This window comes from Lissotriton vulgaris, unplaced genomic scaffold (assembly GCF_964263255.1).
Source record: "Lissotriton vulgaris unplaced genomic scaffold, aLisVul1.2 SCAFFOLD_5496, whole genome shotgun sequence".
NCBI classification, from domain to species: Eukaryota; Metazoa; Chordata; class Amphibia; order Caudata; family Salamandridae; genus Lissotriton; species Lissotriton vulgaris.
Window position 1 is genome coordinate 95006 of NW_028240762.1, and position 24940 is coordinate 119945.

The 24940-nt window shown below is 43.3% G+C and overlaps 1 protein-coding gene across 1 annotated transcript in view; it reads left to right on the forward strand.

Annotated features, from left to right (window-relative positions):
* Positions 1-18528, forward strand: part of LOC147672881 (nephrocystin-3-like) — a gene marked incomplete at its 5' end in the record, with an annotated part of 106806 nt that extends 88278 nt beyond the window's left edge. The window contains 2 exons of the mRNA XM_086947953.1: positions 12859-13099; positions 18454-18528. Coding sequence (XP_086804079.1) covers positions 12859-13099; positions 18454-18528 — 316 coding nt within the window. The remainder of the gene's footprint in view (positions 1-12858; positions 13100-18453) is intronic.
* Between the last annotated feature and the right edge of the window lie 6412 nt (positions 18529-24940).

Below are 24940 nucleotides of genomic sequence, written 5' to 3' on the forward strand. Positions count from 1 at the left end.
CCACAAGCATGAGTGCAGTGCTTGAAAAGTGAAGACCGATGGCTAAAGGCGCTCCTAGAGCAGCGCTTGCATGCTGCCAAGGCGAGACATAAAAAGGAAGTTGCAGACGGTTCAGTCCAGTCCTTTCACTGCCCAGGACAGAAGCAGCCACTGCAGGCCGACACAGCAAAGCACACAGCAAAGTGGTAGTCTCTCCTCACAGTTTCTCCAGCTCTTTTTCTTGTCTGTGTTCTTGGTTCCAAAAGAGTTATAAAGTTTAGGGGTTTGGCCCCACTTTTTATAGCCCCAAATCCTTTGTTCTCTGGGGGCAGAGTGTGTCTGTGCCCAGCCAGAACCAGTTATGTCCTCTCTGGTGCAGTTTCCAGGCGAAAGGAAATCTACTCTAAATGCAGCCCAGGTCTATTCATCCCATCCCTAACCCATTTAGACTCCCAGGAGCCACTGCTCCACCCCAGCACGTGTCATCCTAAAGCCAGACAGTCAATCCACAAACCCAGCAGAGGCACACTGAATAGCTAAGCAAGAAAATACCTACTTTCTAAAAGTGGTATTTTCAAACACAGGATGTAAAAATCATCTTTACATTCTGAGTTCAGGCATACTAAACTTTATTTTTCTACCTATGGCAACAGGTAGCCTTGCAATAGTGAACAAGCACTGGCGTTGCCAATAGGTCTCTCATTAGGAAAGTGTGAGCTATTGGTATTGTAAATGACAATTATTTTTTTAATATGTGTTGGCATTGAAAATATATAAATTAATAGCATTGTTATTTACAAAGCCAATAGCTTACACTTTCCTAATGCGAGTCCTATTGGCTATGGGAATGCTTGTTAGCCATCAAGGACAGTGCTGTTGTGGTACTGAGTGATGCTGTTATGGTGCTAAGTGATGTGGTGGTGTATTAGAGTGATGTGGTGGAGTCCCAGAGTGATGTGGTGGTGTCCCAGAGTGATGTGGTGGTGTCCCAGAGTGATGTGGTGGTGTCCCAGAGTGGTGTGGTGGTGTCCCAGAGTGGTGTGGTGGTGTCCCAGAGTGGTGTGGTGGTGTCCCAGAGTGGTGTGGTGGTGTCCCTGAGTGATGTGGTGGTGTCCCCGAGTGATGTGGTGGTGTCCGAGATTGAATTTGTGGTGTACATCAGTGATGTGGTGGTGTCCCTGAGTGCTGTGTTGGTGTCCCTAAGGGCTGTGGTGGTGTCCCTGAGTGGTGTGGTGGTGTCCCTGAGTGGTGTGGTGGTGTCCCTGAGTGATGATGTGGTGGTGTCCCTGAGTGATGTGGTGGTGTCCTTGAGTGGTGTGGTGGTGTCCCTGAGTAATGTGGTGGTGTCCCTGAGTGATGTCGTGGTGTCCCTGAGTGGTGTGGTGATGTCCCTGAGTGGTGTGGTGGTGTTGCTGAGTGGTGCGATGGTGTCCCTGAGTGATGTGGTGGTGTCCCTTAATATTTAACACAGAAATTGTAGTAATGGCCCGGACTAGTGCTTTAATTACGATTTAATACTTGCTGTTTGACAGCTGAGCTTACTGGACTTAATATGTATTGTTAGTGTTGCTGGGGCTGTTATTAAATTGTTCCTTGTAATATTAGCAGAGATCCTATTAACAGCATGGGCATAGTTCACACTGACGATTTACATGTATGCATTAGTGGTGCAGCAGGCGCAGTGACACTAAGACGCATAGGGGCAAGGGGCCTGGCCAACAGTATTTTATGTAAAGCTAATGTTTTAATTTACATCTTTTCTTGGTGATGTATTTTACGGCTTTTGACAGAGTTTCCTGGGTCCGTTCTCTTTGTAAAATATAGGCAAAGATGACATTTTTATTTATCTTGACGACTACAAAGTAATAGCATTTTCCGTGCATTTAAACGTATGCGAAGAGGGAGTTGTGTTTTTACCCCTTACTTCAGCACGGACTTCTATTTTTTTCCCGGAGCTTAGCTTCCTGCTGTTAGTTGATTTGCATCTCACAGATGCTGCCAGGCAACAGATTACAATCTTTATGACGCAGCTTAAAGCACTAAAGTATCCTGTTCTTGTTTCGTTTCCAACTGGTGAAAACATGTGATGTTTCACACTCTTGCAAGCCATGGAATTCCTTCTTTTGTTCTGCACACTTTCAGGCGGCCAGAATACCCCGCCATAAACCTCACAATAACAACAGCTCGAATAAAAAAAAAAGTTCAGTCGGGACGTCTGGCCTGGAGGCCTGCAGTGCTTAAACTCCCAATGACCCGCTGTCCACAACAAAATGCAACTGTTTATAACCGACCAGTTAATAAAACAAGCATTTACAATGCAACGGTCTCGCCTTTACAAAAGTTAGAGCTATTGGCATTGTAAATGACAACATTTTTATTTATGTGTTGGTTTTGAAAACAGATAAATAAATGGCATTGTCATTTACATTGCCAATAGCTTAAACGCTCGCAAATGCGAGACCTATTACATTTGCACCCACAAACACAGAGTCACAAACACACACACAGAGCCACACACACACACAGAGCCACACACACGCACACAGAGCCAGTTTCTGTTGTCTTTAATGACGCAAAAAATGTGTAAACACTGTTTTTAAGGTATTGAAATGACTGGGAAACACTGGAAAAAAACACCAGAAAATACCAAAAATAGAACAACAAACATGGCACCTCAGCACCTTTATTTGTAGGTGCAAAATGCTCAGAGACTTGTGCGGTCTGATCGATACTCCAACAGGAACATGAATGGACGAATACTGTATTTATACCACCTTAAAAGCAAACCATATGCTCTATTCCAACCCAGTGTAGATGTGAGAGAGGGTTAGCAACTGAAGTGCAAACGCAAAGGCTTAACAAGTGGTGGTCTGCTATATTTAGAACAATTAGCAACTGGAACAAAAGATATTTGCAGAGACTCGAATGGTTTGCTTTTCCGTAGTTGTGGTAAGAGGAGATTACAGCAGGTGGAAGCTACACAAATTATCTGGGGAGTGAAGAACTGAGAAAGCATCCGACTTATAGAGCGCTTCTTAGGTACAGTTCTATTCATTGCCCCACTGACATATTTTGACTTCCAGAACAGAGCGTAAGGTCTTCAATCTTAGTGTGGAAAAAGGGTGGGCACTTCTTGAGCCAGTACAAAATAGTACCCGTAGGATTTCATGTGTGCATTTATTTTGAGTGCCAATGGTCGAAATAAGGGTTAACGCGTGGAATATTTTTTTAGAACCAATTTCCTAAGCTTTTCTCACTTTCCAAACATTTTTTACTGGAAAAACATGACTTTCAACAATTTTATCGTCCATACTGGGGGGGTCATCAAACTTTGCCCGTCTGTATTTTTATCTTAATGCCATCTATGCACTACTCAAAGTGTGCTGAACACAGGCAGACATGTTGCACAGATATCCGCTTTTCTGTCGGGGAGGTAGCTTATTATTAAGACTGTAGGAACTTCCAGGTTCCAGATGCCTTTAAGCACATTAAATAACTAGATGCTCCCAGCTGCAGCACATGATGGTGCTTTAGATTGTTGTGTGCTACAATGGGGGCGGGTGGAAGAAAGATGTTTTTCCCATAAGCTGTGCTCTCCTTTCACTCTTATATGCACGTTAGACAGGCAATTGCGTTAAGCTTTTTGAACAGCAACAGCTGTAGCATGCAAAAGAAGCGTTTCAAAGAATTTTTAATTGTTCCATGTAAACAACCGTGGCAATATTCACGACTTAAACACAATGAGGTTGGAGCCCGTTGAGATACCATCAGACACTTGACAGTACAATTAACTCAGACACTCCGGCAATGTAGCCCATATCTAGGTCTTCACGTAGAAAATTTGGTGCATCGCCTGTCCCTCTCAGCACCAATTTAAGGACACCCATCCCAGGCACCACTACAACCGGCTGTGAAATTGGATAGATGGAAGATAGCACCTCACCCCTGCCCCAATATAACCCCCACATCCTTTAACAAGTGACACCTTTGACAGCAACCCTCTTTACGCGCACCAGTCACTCTCGCCCGCAAACTAAGGTGCAAAACTGACACCCTAAAGTGAAACTGACACAACACCTATGGGCACTCACCTGCCAACTGCCGTAGGATAGCAGCAGCACAGAGAGTGGGATAGCGGTGCCGGACATGGCGTGCGTGGAGGGCATGCTATACTCGGAGTTGTAAAAAACCTCTAGCTTATTTTTTTTTGCCAAAGGAGGAAGATCGTGGGACCTCTCAAAATCTACTTTTGTCAGCTATTCAATAGAAGGGAAACATCAGGGACCACCTTGGGATTTAACAGCGTGAACAGAATATTGGTCCCGGTCTATTGCTGTGGTGCCGCCATTTTAGGTCCAGGCAGCTCGTTAATTTTTAAAGTAGGTTTCTGTTTCATGAAAAGTGTCAGTAATAAAGGTCTGGGTAGAGTAATATCTCAACACTCCTCAAGGTGCATCATTGGGAGCCAGCTGTCATCTGTTAATTTAACATGAGATATTGAAAATGGGGAGAACAAGGAGAACGAAGCTCAAGCCGCCGCCATTTTGGGACCAGGTACCCGTAGTTGATGAGGAAATGGACAATGTAATGGCTGAACAAGTCATTTACATCGTGTGAAGTTGGGATTTAAACTCCGTGTCATCAACTGGAGCATAAATCAGCGACAAAACAGAGTGCTCAGCATTACACACAGGCATCGACGGGGGCGTAGCGAGATGAAGTGGAGCGATTCACGGACGCGTATGAGGCATCCACGAGGGGCCGCAAAATGAAGCAAGGATTAACCGGCTCAGTGCTGAGCGCTTACCGCTGAGCGACTCACGATCACGAATGAGGCGAACAGGCCAGCAATCGGCAATAATCACAGGCATCCACGGGGCGCAGCAAAAGAATGCCAGTAGTCGACTCACGGTAGCGAATGCCACATGGAGCGAGGTGCCGTTACGTGTGGCCCAGAACAAATCGCAGAGAAATGTAGTAGCTTGAAAAAAAAAAGCAGGCGCCCCCCGGGTGAGGAGCGAAGAAGCCCCTCCCGCCCGGCGTCGAGGAGTCTTCCGTTTCCAGGCAACGGCCCCACCAGCACCAATCCCAGCGCGGCTCCTCGTCTGATGTCAGAGGAGCTGCGCTCGGGATTTCTGAGGCTCCCGAAGTTCCCGGGCTGCGGCGGTGTTTACGGTGAGGCAACTTAGAATTTCCCTACAATGCCGCTGTGGGAGGCGGCGGTGATTTGAAACAGCGCTCCTTCTTGCACAGAGCTCCACAGTGCCTTCCCATGCGTAAGGGGAGAGGAGCCTGGTGAGTGGGGTTAAGGGTGGGGGTGTACGTGCGTGTGTCTGTTTGAGTGTGTCTGTGCGTGCGTGCGTGTGTCTGCTTAAGGGGGGGTGCGTGTGTGTATGCAGCGTGTTTCTGTTTAAGGGGGGGTGCGTGTGTGTATGCAGTGTGTGTATGTGCGCATGCGTGAGAGTGGCTTTGTTTGCTATGGGAATATGAGGCACGGCGACGTGCGCGCTCCCGAGGTCAAATCTCCGGCAGGAGAAGCTTGTGACAGTCTGCTGTCCACATTCCCCCAAAAGTGATTACATAAGTTGTCTCGGCCTAGAAGCAAAAGCTTCGCTTTTGCTTTCGTCTAGGCGAGACCTAAAAAGACCTTTACGTTTTGCAATATTTGTTATATTCTAACATTTCTCACTTTAAACTTTGTTTTCCCATTTTACACAAGGCACCTCATTCCAGCTAGTGTTCACACGTGTTTAATCGTCCTTGTGTCCGTGTTAGTAGTCAGCTGGGACTGATTCTGACTACGTTTTTGTTTGCAACAGGAAGCCAGGGTCAATGTTCGGCGTTTACTCTGGCTCTATAAATTCTCAAGAAGTATTTACTCGGAGTGAATTATTTCCTGGTACAGTTTTGATAATAGTGCTTCGTGTGTATGAAGCAAGCACTTTGGCATTTGTTCGCTGGAGCTATGCAACATAAATGTTAAAACAAACATGCTTCTGTTTCTAGGAAGGAATTTCCAATATCCACTAGGCACAAAGACAAGCCTTGTAGCAGAGGTTAACAATCATTCCCTTAGTGGTGGATATTAAATCCCAAGCATTATGGTGACAGTTTTACTGATGTATTCATAGAACACTGCTGCGAAGTAGCTCTTTAGTGAAACACAAGTTGCATTCTGGGACTTGTAGTTTAACTTTTAATATTATAAGTATGAGTTAAAAAATCACAAGATAATAAACTGTTGTTGGCTACTAAGACAGGGCTGTTTATCACACATGACATGTATGTTGAAGCTACCCTGCTTTCTATGCCCTAACACCTCTATTGAGAATGCAAAAACGTTACATGTCAGCCCTGCCAAGGTCCCCAGCTCCATGAGTGATGTGCTGCTCTAGTCCAGGTTTATACTTGGAATTCTGGGGCTTGTAGTCTTGTTTATTCTACTCTAAAACGGGGCTACAAATCCAAGAATTCAAAGGGGGAAAAAACTTGGACGAAAGCAGGTTAGCTGAGACTACCGCAAGACGCCGGACCAAACATATTCTCAGACTGTCCTTCGAATAGTGTGTGAATATGTGTGGGTGCATTTGTATGCTTCTCTGACACCAAAGGCACAACTGCTAGGGGTGGCACGGACTCACGTGAAGCTGCAATGGTTAGAACACTGGGCTCGTGCTTTCGGAGTTCACAAGTCTGTACTAATCAATTTGACCTCGCCCTGAGACATGCTTTTAAAACCCATTATCTGCAACTATGTAAATCCGAATGGGCTCAGTTGAAATGAACCAGGACCACTACTCCCAGAATGCATTAGATTGTCCGAATGGCATCACTGGCCATTGAGGGTCAAACGATTCCTGTCCGAGGTACCCTTTCCAATGGTTCAGCTGTGCTCAGCAGGAGGCGCCCCAGCAATCCATGCCTACGGGGTGGATGTGGTGGAGGTGGTGGATGTGGTGGTGGTGGATGTGGTGGAGGTGGTGGATGTGGTGGTGGTGGATGCGGTGGTGGATGTGGTGGTGGTGGTTGATGTGGTGGTGGTGGATGCGGTGGTGGTGGATGCGGTGGTGGTGGATGCGGTGGTGGTGGATGTGGTGGTGGTGGATGCGGTGGTGGTGGATGTGGTGGTGGTGGGTGTGGTGGTGGATGTGGTGGTGGTGGATGCGGTGGATGTGGATGTGGGTGATGTGGATGTGGGTGATGTGGCGGTGGATGTCATGGTGGATGTGGAGGTGATGGTGGATGTGGTGGTGATGGTGGATGTGGTGGTGGATGCGGTGGTGGTGGTGGATGCGGTGGTGGTGGTGGATGCGGTGGTGGTGGTGGATGGGGTGGTGGTGGTGGATGGGGTGGTGGTGGTGGATGGGGTGGTGGTGGTGGATGCGGTGGTGGTGGTGAATGGGGTGGTGGTGGATGGGGTGGTGGTGGTGGTGGATGGGGTGGTGGATGGGGTGATGGATGTAGTGGTGGTGGGTGTGGTGGATGTGGTGGTGGTGGGTGTGGTGGATGTGGTGGTGGTGGGTGTGGTGGATGTGGTGGTGGGTGTGGATGTGGCGGTGGATGTGGTGGTGCATGTGGAGGTGGATTTGGTGGTGGTGGATGTGGTGGTGGTGGTGTATGTGGTGGTGGATGTGGTGGTGTATGTGGTGGTGGATGTGGTGGTGGATGTGGTGGTGGATGCGGTGGTGGATGCGGTGGATGTGGTGATGGTGGTGGTGGTGGATGCAGTGGTGGTGGTGGATGGGGTGGTGGATGTGGTGGTGGATGTGGCGGTGGATGTGATGGTGGATGTGATGGTGGATGTGATGGTGGATAATTTTAATTCATAGTGATATTAAATATACTCATATGAAACGAGGGAAGGGTGAGGAGCCTCAGCAAGGAGCCCGGAGAGGGCAGGAAAACTAATGGAGGAACGGGATGGCAGAGCTACAGAGGAAGGGCAGATAAGGGAGAGTAAGAAAAACAAATATAGTCAGAACTAGTTCACGACTGCTGACATCTGTGAATGTTCAGCTCATGAGTTTGAATTCTGCAAGTACTTCGAGGTTGTTAACTTCTGTGATAGAAGAACACCTTCATGAGAGTACACCTTCTGGGCAACGGAGTGCTGCCCTATATAAAGTTCATTTTAAAGAACGAGAGCTATGGAAATCCAGCCCAGGCAGTGAGCAATGCATGCCAACGGGCATTTCACATGTTAGTTGCATCCTTGATTTTAAACTACACCACAAAATCTTAGTATGTCATCTCTTCAAAGAACATATTACACTGCCAGAGCGCTTTGGCTTGGAGGAGGAATACCAATGTAGGTGGCATCTCTAATGGAGACCAAAGCTGTGTAAATCTTCCCTACGAATGCCACAGTGACTCGACTGCTTCTACGTTGTCAAGCCTGCCATTTTCAGTGTTAAATGGGTGCGTATGAAATGGCCGGGGTGGGGCACTCAAACTATTTCATATCCGTCGTTTATTTCAAATATTCTCCAGAAATTGTAACACACTTCTAAACTTAATTGGAAGAGAAACTCGCACAACTAATCTCTGTGGAGGGCGGCTGAAAAGAATAACACATTTCTCCCTAAGCTCCATGAAACTGTATTAGGTGCCATCCAGGGTCATGGAGGAGGGAGGGAGGGAACAGAACGGACAGCGGGGGAGGGGGAAGGGAGGGCCGTTGAGCACGAGGAAGCAACAACAGACAAAGGGGCGTATGAGGGCGCACCAACAAGTGGGAGGGGGATGGGGTGGATAAACCAGCACGTGGGCACCGGAGGAGGGCAGGGAGAGTGCAATGAAAACAAGCTACGTTTGTGATAAGCATCACTGGCAGCCTGGAATGCCCATGTGTGAAGAGGGTTCCAGCTGCTGCTTTAACAGCAACTCACCTTTCCAGCCCGGGCCTGTTTGATATGTCCAGGTCGGGGACCTTACTTTTCTATTCTTCATGGTGACACAGTCCCCCTGCCTACAAAAGCAAGCACACAGGCCCTCTAAAAGTATTCATAATAAAGAAGCTGTAGGTGGTACGCAACTATACCGAAGAATACCCCTGAAACCAATGAACTAAATAAAAACGTCCCCCTGAGCACGGCAGGAATGTCGCGAGTTGCAATGTCAAGAGATTGTTTCAAAAGTTTAATCCAAAATTTAGGCAAGGATCTTCAAGTGGATTGACAAAGGTATTTTATTCTTTGTTTGATGGGACGATATTCATTTCATCATATCATCACTCCATAGAGCCAACTTAAATGCATATCCGCATACATTTCCACTTCGCCCAATGCATTTCGTGCACTGTTTGCCCTTCGTCAGGGGAATTCTATACAAAAATAAGGCAAAGAAATCATGAGTAACCAACCGACATTGTTGTACCTGCACCTTCACCCAGGTGAACTCGGAAGGTGTAACAAAATAATAAGACAAGGCACTGAACCGTGCTAACTCTCAGGGGAGGAGGGTCAAATGGGGCGTCCATAAATTGCCATGCAAACAAATTTACTAAAAGTGTGTACTGACTGTTAGAACGAAAATCATGGACATACACAAATCGCAAGTGTGTCAACCAAATAAATGAATAAAAAAACGTGTGTACCATTGTTAAGAGCACTATAAGAACTCAAAAATTGTTGCGTTACATGTTATTGTAAGGAAAAAATACTGGCTGTATCAAGTGTGACAAACATGCTAAAATCGCAGTGTGTAAACCAACTCAATGACTAGTAAGAGAACGCGGGTTCATCCTAGTTATGAGCTTGTAGCAATTTAACAAACAAACGAAATAAGGTGACAAGAGGGCCCAAAACATGCTAAGTCAAGGCTGATGGTAACTTAACTTACTTCAACAAAGTGGCAGTGACTCGAGGCTGGTGCTGGTGTTCGAACAACGGTGCAGTGCACGGGACCCTAGATAATGTACTGGTGCAGAGGTAGGAGATGTACTACGTGTTCAAAGAGTAATGATGTAAAGGGTGCAAGTGTGCCGATAACCAAATAACAACATAAACAAGAGGAATGGTACCAATAAATAAACCATCATAGGGCGCAATGCAAATAAAGTCAAAGTACACAAAAAAACATTACATACTCAACAAGCCGGTTAGAACAATGCCACACTTTTAATGTGTTAACGCTATTAAATGGTTCTGTTATTCACCACATTTTTGCCAATACTGCCATCTTGTGTCCCTTGGCAGTATTTTTTTTCCTGAAACGATTACTGATACCGTATAGCTTATGGATTGCATGTCCTCTGGAGAGCTAGCATATGCATCACATCCTAAGTGTAAAAAGAAAGATCAAAGATGCAAGGATACGGGAGTGGGTGGGAGCTGTGCAAGCCAAGCATTAAAAATAATAAAATCATATTATTCTTAGAATTAAGAGAAAAGAAACGATCTGCACAGCAGAATGATAGTGGGGAGGAGGGGGGGTGTGGGGGGAGAAATGCGAAACACAGCCTGGTGACCTTGAGAAGTGTGAAGTAGGGGGCGGGGGGAGTGGATGCCTGAAGTGAAGCTGCTGGCGGCACCACGCTGAGGAAGCAACAGATGGCTGGCTTTGATGTGGTGATGCAATGGGGAAGCCTGTGGGGAAATGCGCGTGCTTGGCTGGGCTGCCTCTGATGATCTAATGCGAGTCAAGGAAGGCAGGCGCTGGAGAGGGAGGGGTGGGCAACTCGAACGACCATATGGCTGGGAGAAGCTGTGTGCGGGAGGCTGGGCTGGCTGGGCTCGTTCACGAGAGGCTTGTGGTCACGTGATTCTCCTGCTTTTCACATGCACTGTGAAGAAACTGCAGTCGAAACTGCAGTGGTTTGACTAGTGGATCGAGCACTTGAATTCTCGCCATTTTCCAATGGAAAAGGCGAGACCTAAAAACGAAATTGGCAGTAGTTCACTATCGGGACATGACACGCACACACCGGGGCATGGCCTACCTTTCACATACACTGCACCCTGCCACAGGAGTACCTTGGGCCTACCTTACGGGTGACTAACATGTAAGAAAAGGGTAAGGTTAGAGCCTGGCAAGTGGGTACACGTGCCAAGTTAACATGGCAGTACCAGACTACTCACAGGCTCTGCAATGGCAGGCCAGAATTACATTTACAGGCTGCTTGTGTGGATGGCACAATCGGTGCTGCAAGCCCACTAGCAGCATTTGACTTACTGGCCCTGGGCATACACGATCCACTGTATTAGGGACTGACTAGTAAATCAAATAAGCCAATCATGGAAACACCAATCCATAATAATAATTTACAACAGGAGCATTTGCACTTTAACACTGAATAGCAGTGAGAAAGTGTGCAGAGACACTAACTCGCAAAAAAAGAGTCAAAACCGGGAGGTCAGAAAGCAAAAAGACAGGGGAAACACACCAAAAAATGCCAAGTCTAACAGTGGGCCTAGGTTAAACAAGAATGCGGCCTTCTCTGCTTCAGAGCAGGGTCACTGCTCTCCCACTAGTTTCCAGGTCCAACAGGTGAGGTGGTTAATTACCTTTCTAAGCAGTATTACCCATCCCATTTGAACTCTCAGCTGCCAGTTCCATCCCCTTAAACCACAAGCCTCTCTACCACAGGTCCTTGGGTTATCTGCTACTGTTCACCTTACCGTAGTCCACAGTTTATGATGAAGTGGAGGGGGAAAACCCCCTTTTCTTGCAGCCACCTTCTCCAGCTCCTCACAGAGATATCACCTACTATATGCATAGTCTAACACAACGTCATCCATCCTTTGCAGGCTGATCTAAGCCTCCAGGATCTCAGAGATTTGAGCTGCAGAGGCAAAGGTCTCCTCCTTTCCACCCACATACGCCCATGAGCTATTATCTCATGGCAAGAAGGGCCAGCACACCTTAGCGCTCTACAGCAAGGCACAGACAGGCACATCCCAGTTACCCTGCACAAGGGAAAAGGGAGCTTCCATATTCTGGGTCCATTCACCTCCAAACAGTCCCTCAGAGTCACACAGCCCCTACAAGTACTGGGGGATTGGAGTGGTCTCCACTGGTCTTCATTATGTTAGGATTAGCTTAGTATTTGGCTATTTGGAGTTTGTAGGTTTGCAGGAGATCACTTTGAGAGCCTTATGGAAAGAGCACAATTGAGCTTGGCATCTAGGCCAAAGGCTATCAAACTTTAGTAGATGATTCCTACTTCACTGGAGAAACCTGTTCATATAGGTGCTGCTTTTGATATTAATACACAAATCATACAAAAACAGAGGATATCACAAGGGTGCTTTAGGATTCTGGAGGCAGTTTCCCCAATCCATTATTGATTGTAAACATTCTAGAGCAGCTGTTCTTAACCTGTGGTCAGGAGATCCCTGGTGGTCTGCAGAGCCCACTCAGGGGATCTGCCACTGCTTAAACATTTAAATAATATTGACAGGGGAATAACATGTATATAAATAAATAAGCAAAATGAAAAAATGAAAATTTTAAAACATTCTTTAAACCTTCCCATTCCGATTTTAAATAAATTATATTTGTGATTTTACTAAAATATATTTAATACATTGTGTATTTGCTTGATGAATGCTTATCTCGATTTCTGTGTACTGTACTGTTTTGCAGTTTAAATCACATATATTGGTTAGGCCGGCCAGGGTCCCTGGCATACAGTAACAACTGCATGAAAGTTCCAGGATTCAAGTTCTGATTCTGTGGGGGTTCTTCAAGTACAATGTAAGTGTGGGCCACAGCAGTAAAATGGTTGAGAACCACTTTTCTAAAGAGCACAGATCTTTTTTCATGTTCCCTTAATGAAGATATACTGACACATGAAATGGTGCATTGCAAGTCCTACATCTCTCTCTTCCTTACATCATGGACTGATATTTTTACAAAAAATTCTACTTTTGTGCTCAGGGCAGCAGAAATGTTCTTAAAACGTTCGCTGGAAATGAGGGAGCGGATTCTGGGACCTGACCATACAGACTGTGCTCAGTCCCTGAACAACTTGGCAGCCCTTTATAATGAGAGGAAGCAACATGATAAGGCAGAAGAGCTGTATGAAAGGGCCTTGGAAATCCGGAAGAGAGCATTGTCTCCTGACCACCCATCGCTGGCGTATACCGTGAAGCACCTTGCGCTGCTCTACAAAAAGAAAGTAAGTGCCTGAGAGTGTACTGTTTGGTTAAGTGTACAAAATAGTTTTTTTTGCCATATATTGTTAACAAACCCCTATTTCAAATGTTTGATGAAAGACGGTGTAGGCCCTTGAACAAAGTATAAATGCTTTATTATTCCAATTATGTCACTTGCATGTACTTGTTAGCATGATAGGAGATGTAGGAAACTGAAAATCACCATAGAGCATCTCAGTCACCTGTGGGAAATGTTATCCATCATTTATTTTTTAATAGTAAAAGGTAGGTGTGGAAGCCAGGGTAATAAACCTTGTAATTGAGTCATTTGATTGCTATCTATGTATACACGCACATAAAAATAGAATATAAACTTAGGGCGAATGTTATGCTCATAAAAAAGATTTAATTAAAAAGAAAGTAATATAATGAAGCTTCATTACATAATTAAATTTGGAAAGTACAAGTTTTAAAAAGAATTATGAATTGTGCAACAAATTACTAAATTAAAAGAAGATTATATATTGTATATAAAAGCTAATGTTCACAAACATAAAACATAAAAAACTGAAATTCACCAGCTATAGTTTACTGGACTAACTAGAACTTGAGCCCCCGTAATGCACTGCTTATGATCTCACATATTACATCACTCATGTTAAATTACATCATGGATCTTAAACAGTGTTTTGATACATGTTTGGTAACATGTTATTTAGGGAGGGTTTTATGTTATATTTATTGTATTCGTTTATAGTTGTCACTGTCAGCGAATAAAGATTTTATGACTGACTAAATATAACAGTTAATATTGAAGTAAGTGCTAATTGTGTACTGCATTTACCACAAAGGAGCAAACTGTGTTTTGCTGTGAAATCTAAGGTAAGGTCGGTTCTGTTGGGAGGATAATAATTAATTTAACTTTGTCATAAATATATGTACAAGCAACGAAAAGGAGCACACCTGGATTGATGTAATCAAGAGGAATTGTATTAGCAAATTCATTCATATTCCTTACAATATACTTTAGTGATGACATAATCAGGCTGTCACAGAAAAACACGTTATTAACACACGACGCAAGATAGGTTAATCTGTGATAAGGTGGTCTGTAAGAGATAAAGTGCTTTGGGTGAACACATATCTACAGTGCTGTACAAAACTTATATAAAATGTTCATTCAATAAACATCAATCCCTATACAATTGAATCTCCAACCCATACACGGTTCTGCATTTCACATGGAGTGGAGAGAGTAGGCAAATGATTGTGTAGGCGCGTTGACGTTTAGACCCAGAAGGTGCGTGAGTCACAGTGGGTCTTCTTCAGGACAAGGGGGACAGCCTATGGGACCTATAGGACCTATGTACGTTTTGTACAGCACTGTAGATATGTATTCACCCAAAGCACTTTGCCACTTATAGATCACCTTATCACAGATAGGTTAATCTTGCGTCATGTGTTAATAACCTGGTTTTCTGTGACAGCCTGATTATGTCATCACTAAAGTATATTGTAAGGAAAATGAATTGATTTGCTAATACAATTCCTCTTGATTAAATCAATCCAGGAGTGTTTCTATTCGTTGCTTGTAAACTAAACAAAGAGAGTACCTCTGATTAGACCTATATTGCTTTATCACAAGAATCTATCAAAAGTATTGTGAAACTGGATGCTATAGAAAAAGAGAAAGAACTGTAATTACTTCAAAACATTATTTTATTATTTTTCTTTTCCCCAAGACACATAAAAATGCTACTGACCCTCCTCTACGACCTATCGTAGCATCCATCAACTCCAGCACGGAACCCCTGTCCAAATACCTGGACACTTTTCTATGTCCACTAACCACCACCTATGAATCTTATATCAAGGACACAGGACACATTAATTGGTGTTTTAGAACACACACCTTTTAACAATGTCACACAGTTGCTTGTCACGTGTGACATTGAATCATTATACACAAACATAACCCAGGACCAAGCCATAGAGTCGGTGGCAGCGCTCCTGGCGAGGACACCGGGACCCAGGCCTGATGTGTTCATACTGGAATGCTTAACAATAGTCCTTCAAAACCACTTTTTCGAATTTAAAGAAGATCTATACCATCAGATCAAAGGAGTAAGCATGGGGGCCTCTTGTGCCCCCGGCATTGCAAACATCTTTATGGGAGAATTTGAACTAAAGAACATCTTTAATGAACTTGCCCCCTTCTTTGAAAATATCACAAGATGGCATAGATTCATAGATGATGTCTTTTTCATCTGGACAGGATCAGAAGACATGCTGAAAGAATTCATTGAATGGCTAAACCTGGCTGACAAAAATCTAAAGTTCACATGCAATTTTTAACCGGATAAGGTAGAGTTCCTAGACATCTGGATACAACATACTGAAGGAGAACTCACCGTTAATTTATACAGAAAACCCACGGCCAAAAACACCATCCTTGAACATGGAAGCTTCCACCCAGCCTGTCAAAAAGATTCCATCCCCTTCGGAGAGTTCCTCAGAATAAAAAGGAACTGCACCAACATGAAGGACTTTATGACACATGCCAGCAAGTTAGCAGAACGTCTATTACTACGAGGGTACCCCAAAAGACTGGTACGCAATTCTATGAAGAGGGCAAAATATTACAACAGAGACGCCCTACTCCACCCCACAGAAAAGCCTACGGACCAAAAACTAGTGTGCATCCTAAATCACTCAACCCTGAATAATAAGATCAGAAAAGTGATAAGTAAAAACTGGAAAATCCTTAACACCAACGAACAAGAAGAGGAACTAAGCAGACCAATAATAGCGTTCAGACGCAACCAAAATCTGAGAGATTAATTGGTCCCGAGCAGGTGGAAAAACAGAGATCCGACACGACAGCTCACCATTGATGGGAAACCTCTACCCAAAGAAAATCACAAATGTGGCAATTGCCATGCTTGTGACCAAATAATCCTAGGAAATACATGGACATATGGACAGAAAACAGGGAATCTGAAAGAAATGACCAATTGTAAGACATCAAACATAATCTACCTGATAATGTGTCCATGTAACATTGGCTACATAGGAGAAACATCTAGAGAATTTCGGACGAGATTCTCGGAACACAAATCGGCGGTGAGAACAAGTAAAACCAATGCCCCTATGGTACCACATTTCTTACAGTATGGTCATACTGAAAAAGACATGCGATGGCAGATCTTGGAGCGCATCCATGCTATTCCAGGCAAAGACATCACCAATATCAGGAAACAACGCGAAGCGTATTGGATCTATCACTTGGATACTGTACGGCATGGCCACAACGAAGAGATATCATGGATAGTGACACAATGATCATTATATACACATAGATCATATTCCCAATATCACAAGAATAATACTAAAAGATCAGTATTTATATAGTGGGTATACAAAACACTCCAACTGAGAAATATTGTAAGTTATATCCTATATGAAATACATATAATATTTTTGCAGACAACAGAAACTGATCTAATCGTCAGTTTTATATTTTATTTTTTATAAAAGTTCTTTTATTTATTTTTGTATCAATATACAAGCTCAGAAACTCGTACTTTTTCAGTATTGAAGACCCCTCACAATAATATGGATTCTTTTCTGAATCAAGCCGATCTGCAGGATATATTATCCAACTTAGCAATCACGCCTGTGTTCGTAACTTTAATAGGAAAGCTCATTATAGAAACAATGTTTCCATACATCAAAATCGTCACGGGAAAAGTAGTATTTGTCCTACATCTACTTCTCCTGCACGCGCCGGAAAAGCAGCAGTCCTACTTCCCTGTTTGATTAAACATGCTGGAGGAATGAGCTCCACCTGTTCCCTATTAGTACTAGTTCCGCGGGAAAATCTTTACTTATATCGGCGTCTTCGTTACAGCACTCTAGCAACGGTGCTCAATTGCAAGGAACCCCCAGTTACAGACCACGTTGTGGATAAAACGGTAAGGAGATACTCAACGGAACAGCGCTTCTCTTAGATTTAATCCACTAGCGAAGCACTATGCGCTTTTAACAGACCCCCGTACGCATCAGACGGAAATAGTCATATAAATATAAATGTGCCTTTGTAGACTGCGCAACGGTGTTTACTTAGACAACTTCCTCATGATAGGTTCTCAGGTTTAAATACAATGCATACATGCGTAACTATTACATATTATATGTATTCATGCTGATAGATACCCTCTGTCCCGCACAAGAGCAAAGGGTCCACGCGCAGCAAGCAAAACTATCTTAAAGATATAGAACATGCCGTATCATAACATCGTATCATGAGCGGTGCTTTGTTGTTATTAGTGTATTCTTCTTCAACGTCTGCACAGTGTTTTCAGGCATTTCATGTCGCAAATAAAAAGCACATCGTATTAAGAGCGCACACTAGGTGTATCTGATCTCTAACAGACGTGATAGCCAGATTTCAGAACATCTAAATCCAGATAACCTTATTATCATGCCGTATTAACAGCATATACACGATATGAAGGTTTTCCAAACAGACGCGTTAACCAGTTTTTACAACAAACTGAAAAAAGATAGATACTATAATAAACTACACCTCGCGCTTGCAAAAGATAAATCTACTGTAATGTCTCCAAATGCGCAACAAACTGAAAAAAGATAGATACTATAATAAACTACACCTCGCGCTTGCAAAAGATAAATCTACTGTAATGTCTCCAAATGCACAATTAATAACTGTGTTATCCTATTACACTTTCCAGATGGTGTGATGATATTCTTTTAAACTACTGGTCTTCAAACAAGAATAGAACTATGACCAGGTAAATTCAGAACTCAGTCCATATTGATTTAAAATGCGCACTCATATAATAATGTGGTCTGTAATACCAGTTTTCATAAATCTTCCATGTAGAAATATGAGAAGAAGCTATAATGAAAAGGCCACTCGCTAAATAAAGTGCTCGACTTGGCCCTTACCTAACTCCTGGAATTAAAGATAATATCAGCCTATTTCTTCACTCGGGTAATTCATTCAGAACTTTTGGCAGCATCTCTGTCTCTCTGCTAAATTTAAAAACAGAACTCTAATAAGTCTGATATTACTTTCAGATGTAATTATACCTGTGGTAATCGGTTTTCCTTTTAAAGTCCCCTACGTGGAAGAGCTTGGGTTTATCCGGATTAATATAAATAGGTAACATCCCATATTTGTACTACAACTCCAGCATGTCATATGCAATGTTCACAACTCTGAAGTTTAAACCTCATCTCAGTTCACTTTAGTACTATAATCATACCTAGTCTACCTCTTATCAGACTACACTGGGTGTTCTAACCTCTCGAGCCTTTGCTCTCTGTCACCTTTTACTTTTTTACTTTGCAGATCTTGTCTCTAGAAAGTCCCAATGAGACCCCATACTATAGCAGGTTAAATTTAATACGCATGTACATAGATTGATCTAGTAGACAATCTTAATAGTAGGATGCTATATTATAAAATTGCTTTGCAATACTCTTTTGATTCCAATAAGCAATGCAAAAATGTTTACAGATGTTTTTCTTACCTTTCAGAAATTGAAGAACTTCCCGTTTTTTAATTCTTGTATTTATGTGTTGTCTTAATTGTTAGTCTTATGCTCTGGCCCTGAAGAAGGTGATCTAACTATCAATTATCACCGAAACGTACGTAGGCCGTACATCACTCAGTGGTAGGACCTCTCTCCCTCACATCTATAGTGGTCTACCTAATATACTCTTGGGTTAATCTTATGTAAGGCTTTGTCTATTTGTCTATATTTGTCTTTTTAGAAAAGGTAGTGAATGTAGAGGTATGCATAATAGAATGAATGGTAATAGTATAAGATGATTTGTTAGGGGTGTTTTGCTTCAATTGCACTGTATGAAATCTACACTTTTTTTGAAAGTTTGTTATTTATGATTATGTTTTCGTGTGACAAAATAAACTGTACCTATGTATAAACAGTTAAACTGAAAAAACAAAAACAGAAAAGAAAAAGAATAAAATAATGTTTTGAAGTAATTACAGTCCTTTCTCTTTTTCTATAGCCTCCAGTTTCACAATACTTTCGATAGATTCTTGTGATAAAGCAATATAGGTCTAATCAGAGGTACTCTCTTTGTTTAGTTTAGTTTCCTCTCCCCCCTCTGGACCTAAAAACATATTGGGAGAACTCTTCCTCTTGTGTATCTATTCGTTGCTTGTACATATATTTATGACAAAGTTATAGTAATTATTATCCACCCAACAGAACCTACCTTACCTTAGATTTTAGATACCCAGGTTCTGAGGGTCACTGGGTAACCACATTATACTTGATGTATCTGCTGTGATGTGAGGCAGTGTGCTCCCAACTCCCTTTCTGTTTAAAAGGCTCCCTTGAGCCAGCAAGCTGACGAGCTTTGGAGACAAACCTGTGTGACTGTGGTAATGGGGCCTGTGAAGATTTAGCTGCATTTGTGGAAACCCCAGAAAAATAGTTTTTTGATCTCTCCTGAAGAAGGTTGAAATCCAGAAACACATGTGTCTAGAGATGTACACCACTATCTTCACCAACTTTGATGAAAAACTATAGTTAATATTGGAGTAAATGCTAATTGTGTACTGCATTTACAACTATCCCAAGGGGCAAACTGTGCTGGATGTGAGGCATTGTGCTCCCAACCCACCTAACATACATAGGATGTTGAGGCTCTCTTAACCCTAAGAAAGGTGGACGACTGATTAATCCAATTCTGCTGTGCACCAAGGTATTGCTTGGTTGGATGGGCAGAATGGGTGTACGTAATGTGGATATCAAAAGAATGTGCAGGAGAGATTAAGAAAAACAGAACAAATATAATGCAGTGAATTCTAAGTCGATGAAGGAAACATTTTTTTTTTATAAATTTGTTTATTTGCATTTTATCATATAACAACAAAACAGTCATGTCATCATCAGTCCACATATCCCGCCTGCCCACCCTCCACCCCCCTAACCACACCATTAAAATCAATCCTTCAATGTCTATCTCGCACCGTTTCACCTGCACAGCCTGTAACCCATTCTGTCTTGTTCCCCCCAAGTTCCCTTGACCCCCCGCCAGCTGTGTATACAGCCGCTTCCCTCTTCCCGCTCTCAGGCCCCCGTGAAGACCATGGTATTTCTTATTCCAGACCCTGCCAATTTTTTTCAGGCAGCCCCACACCTTGTAGGTTACCCTTTCAGCCGCCATATAAAGGTCAAGGCCCCTTCTTCATTCCTCTCTCCCTGGTGTCGTGGCTGCCCCCCAGTATTTTGCCATATCCCTCTTCGCTACTACCAGGGCCAGGGTCAAGAAGATCAGCAGTGGACAGGTGAGATCAATATCATTAGTCATATCAAGTAGGACCAGTCTGGCGTCTGCCGGTAACGGGGCTTCCAGCACCTCACCCAGTTCTCTAAGAATCTCCCCCCAGTATGTCTGAATCTGCGGACATGACCAGAGTATGTGGAAGAAATCTCCAACCTCTCTGCCGCATCTTAGGCAATTCGTGTCACCTATCATCCCCATTTTATGCAGGCGTACCCTATCGAAATAGGTCCTATGGAGGCCGTTAAATTGTATCAGACGTAACTGAGATTTAATCGCTACTTCCCTGGGATGCATGAGAATAGAGTCCCAGTCTATCTCATCCATGTCACCCACTTCACTTTCCCATTTTCGTCTAAGTGCCCCAAGGTCCTCTGGCATGTTAGTGTCCTGTACGTAAGTGACACCGCTCTCTCTGGTATGTGTTACTGCAGTAGACAGCCCTCCAGAGGTGCATACTCTGGGTATTCAAGAAAACTTTTCTTGAATTTACCATGTCCTTGTGAACACAACAAGACTTGAAGAATTAATAAACAAGCATTGTAAAAAAACTTTCGATTCTCATCGTGGATTTTGATGAAACCTTTATATAAGAACTAGAAAGGAGCCCGGGGGACACTCCTCATTTCTGAGCAGTGCTACCTTCAGCTTTTAAAATACCCCTCACACACTAAGAGTCCCTTAGTGTCATGCTTCATCATAGGGGTCTTCCCGTCCCTCTACGGGGCGGGGCGTGCTGCGACCTACGAGCTACGCGGGAGCACTTAGTATTGTGACGATAGGCTATGTGTGGTGTGAGGACAGTGAAAAGTGTAGGGACCTAAATATGTGAGAGCAAATTAAAAATTCCCTGGATAGTAGAAAAAATGTTTTATTAACTTCTCTGGCTGGGAACATTAAAATGGGGTTCAGTCGAGTGTATTACGCTATCTGCTTGGTCGACATGACATGTTTCGTAAGCAGTCCCCTCCTGCTTACTCCTCAGGACCTCTACTGGTCCCTACTAATTATACTCAGTTTTTTATAAACTATGTGGTATGCCTAAAGTCCTAAAACAGAGTAGCAAAAATCGGCTACTTCGTTTTGCTTCTTAAAAACTGTGATATATTTTTCTCCATTGCATATTCAGTCTCAGGTATGTGCAACCTTGTATTCCTCGACCTTAACATCTTCTCCAAGGATGGAAGACTAATGACTACTACCCACTTCAAGAGTACATCTAAGAACTGTCTACTTATGTACCAGAGCTTCCACCCGAAACACCTATGGGACAATTTACCTTATGGGCAGTTTCTCCGCCTAAGGCGGAATTGCACTGAGATTGAGAACTTCAAACTTCAGTCTAAAGATCTACGCCTAAAATTGGAAACCCGCCAGTACCCTGAAAGAATAGTAAACCAAGCATACAAGAGGGCACGCAATAATTGCAGAGAGAGCCTCTTGGAAGAAAAAATACATAAGGAAGAGGACAGGAGACCAATATGTATAACTACATACAATACGAACTCCAACCAGGTCACTAAAATAGTGAATAAGCACTGGAAGATCTTGAACAGTGGAGGCCTGCAGATACCAAAACCTATGTTCTGTCACAGAAAGGGAAGGAGCATACGCGACATACTGGTACACACCAGGCCAAAGACCATGAGAAATGACTCCACCAGGAATCCGAACTTTGTCCAGGGCCACCACCCGTGTGGGAAATGCAAAGTTTGCTGTCTAACTAAGAGGAGTAAAAAAATGACATTCCAGAATGGAACGACGTGGGAGCAGAGATGCTTCACGACATGTAACAGCCAAAACGTGGTCTATTTGATAACGTGTCCATGTCATCTAGAGTACGTTGGCATGACCAGCAGGGCCATCAAGATCAGAATAGGGGAACAGAAGAGTACTTTCAAGTGCAAAAAAGGCAAGCACAAAAATGGCGACGCATTTCCTTGAAAGTGGGCACAGACCCGAGGATATTTCATGGACCATAATTGAGCAAGTTGAAAAAGAAGAACACCTCCTCGAAAAAGAACAGAGATGGGTGTTCCGCTTGAATACAAACAGAAATGGCCTGAACGACGAGATACCATGGGGACAACTGTGATAGGCAATTGAGACGTTTTCAATGACAGAAATCCCATCTCCTGAACAATTTGTATATCAGCGGTACATCCTGCGAGCACTTGACACAACACTCTTTTTTTTTTTTTTTTTTTTTTTTTTTTTCTTTTTCTTTTCCCCGGGTCCTATGATTATGTCTTTAAACTCCAGGGTCCACTGTGGCGGTTTCGAAAGATACGAGTTGGGCCTCGCGGTAGTTCCTACCTTGATGGAGTCTGGGATGGGTTTGGCAGGCCGCCATCCGCCACCAATGCCTCAGTAAACCCAGATATATTCTCCCGCCAAGTTGGTTCCCAAGGTCGTGGTGGCAGTGAGGTGCGTTCCATCCCTGGTCGCACGAATAGGTGGTTGGCTATACAGTCTTGGGTTAAGAGGTACAGGCAAATGAGGACAAAAAAAAAGAAAAAAAAAAAAAAACACTCTACGTCGGGTCCCTTTGATTCACACACATAGACTTGATCTGCACATGCACAATATTGCTGCAGTTGCCCATCTCATTACTGAGCAGTCATGTGGCTCATAAACACTAAATGCCGATTACTAACGCTCTTATCAACCACTGAACCCTCAAACAGGCATTGTTTTTTCAAAATTGTTTTCCTTATCGTTTTTAGTTATTCAAACTTCTTACATTTATTGCCACAACATTGAGCGTCTAGCAAGGGTCCATTTACGCCACACATTTAGTCTTCATACTGGGTGTGAATTACATCAGAGACGGCAAGGAACTCTTTTCACCAGGCAAACAGTGGAAGGACTGCATCTGCGCATCTTTTCCACCGTTGTTTCCACAAGAGATGGCCATCTTGGGTTAGCGCTCTAGCGGTTACATTCAACCAGCGAGCTGAGCCGGAGATGATTAATCTTTTTTCGCACATGGGCGATAACCGATAAATAACTGATCTCTATCATCACTACCAGAACCCATGGAGCTGCAAAGGGGTAGGATTGAGGTAGTCTCTTGTCAGCGGTAACTTAAGTAAGACCACGATCATGGGTCTTTAAAAAACATGGTCAGACGTGGAGAATGGGCATGAATATATAACGAACACCCCAAGTGACTTTTGGATGCGCTTTTCTTTTCAGTAAGACGCATGGAATACCCTTCGATGCAGGCTCATGGGGCACGCTATGTTTGACATATCAGTATGTATAACTATGTTATTTATGTGAATGCATGCAATAGGTGGCTCCGTTTTTCCTTTATTTTAAAAACTACCCAGTCAACAACCATATTTACTTCTCTCTTAAAACACCGACTGTTCTCATTAATGAACTCATTAAGTAGAATGTTGCCCCAACTACAACAACAACCCCGTCATCTTCTCGGGGTCGCAAATACTGTAGCTGGGCGTGTCGAATGAATGTATTGAGGCATGCGTGTTTGTGTGAAAAAAATTTGGGAAGGTTACCACATACCCGAGACTGAATAAGCAATGGAGAAAAATATATCACTGTTTTTCCCGAAATTATGATAAATTAACGATGATGTTACAAAAGAGAACATATGCCTTGTCACAATGTGACCAACGCTAATATGTAAACATGGGGAACTGTGAGCTGAAATACTTGTGCTTTTTCTTTCTCTCCTTTTCCTACAGAGACCACAATAGGTCCATTATTTTTCCCGCTTCACCGTGGGCCAACTCATGCCCAGAAGCAAAACGAAGTAGCCGATTTTTGCTACTCTGTTTTAGGACTTTAGGCATACCACATAGTTTATAAAAAAAACTGAGCATAATTAGTAGGGATCAGTAGAGGTCCTGAGGAGTAAGCAGGAGGGGACTGCTTACGAAACATGTCATGTTGACCAAGTAGATAGCGTAATACGCTCTACTGAACCCCATTTTAATGTTCCCAGCCAGAGAAGATAATAAATCATTTTTTTCTACTAGCCAGGGAATTTTTAATCTGTTCTCACATATTTAGGTCCCTACACTTTTCACTGTCTTCACACCACACATAGCCTATCGTCACAATACTCCCGCGTAGCTCGTAGGTCGCAGCATATCCCACCCCGTAGAGGGACGGGAAGACCCCTAAGAAGAAGCATGACACTAAGGGACTCTTAGTGTTTGAGGGGTATTTTAAAAGCACATAGTGCTCCTTGTTTGCCATCAGCAAAGAGAGCCACTCTCACAAACCCTAGATAGATAATCACAACAAAAATTTAAGGTTATTCACTTTTTGCACATTGATAGAATCCTACTGTTTAATTATACTATTTAGGAGAGTGATTCTATCATTACCTCTACACTTCCTCGACTGTTGTTTTGGGTCTTTGTAAGGTCGACAGAGCTACTCTAGGTTGTTTACCGAGCCATAGATAGGAGCGGACTTCCGCGTTTATTTCCCGGAACACCCTGCAAGGAAGAGGGTAATATTCATTCTGAAATGCATAGAGTAAT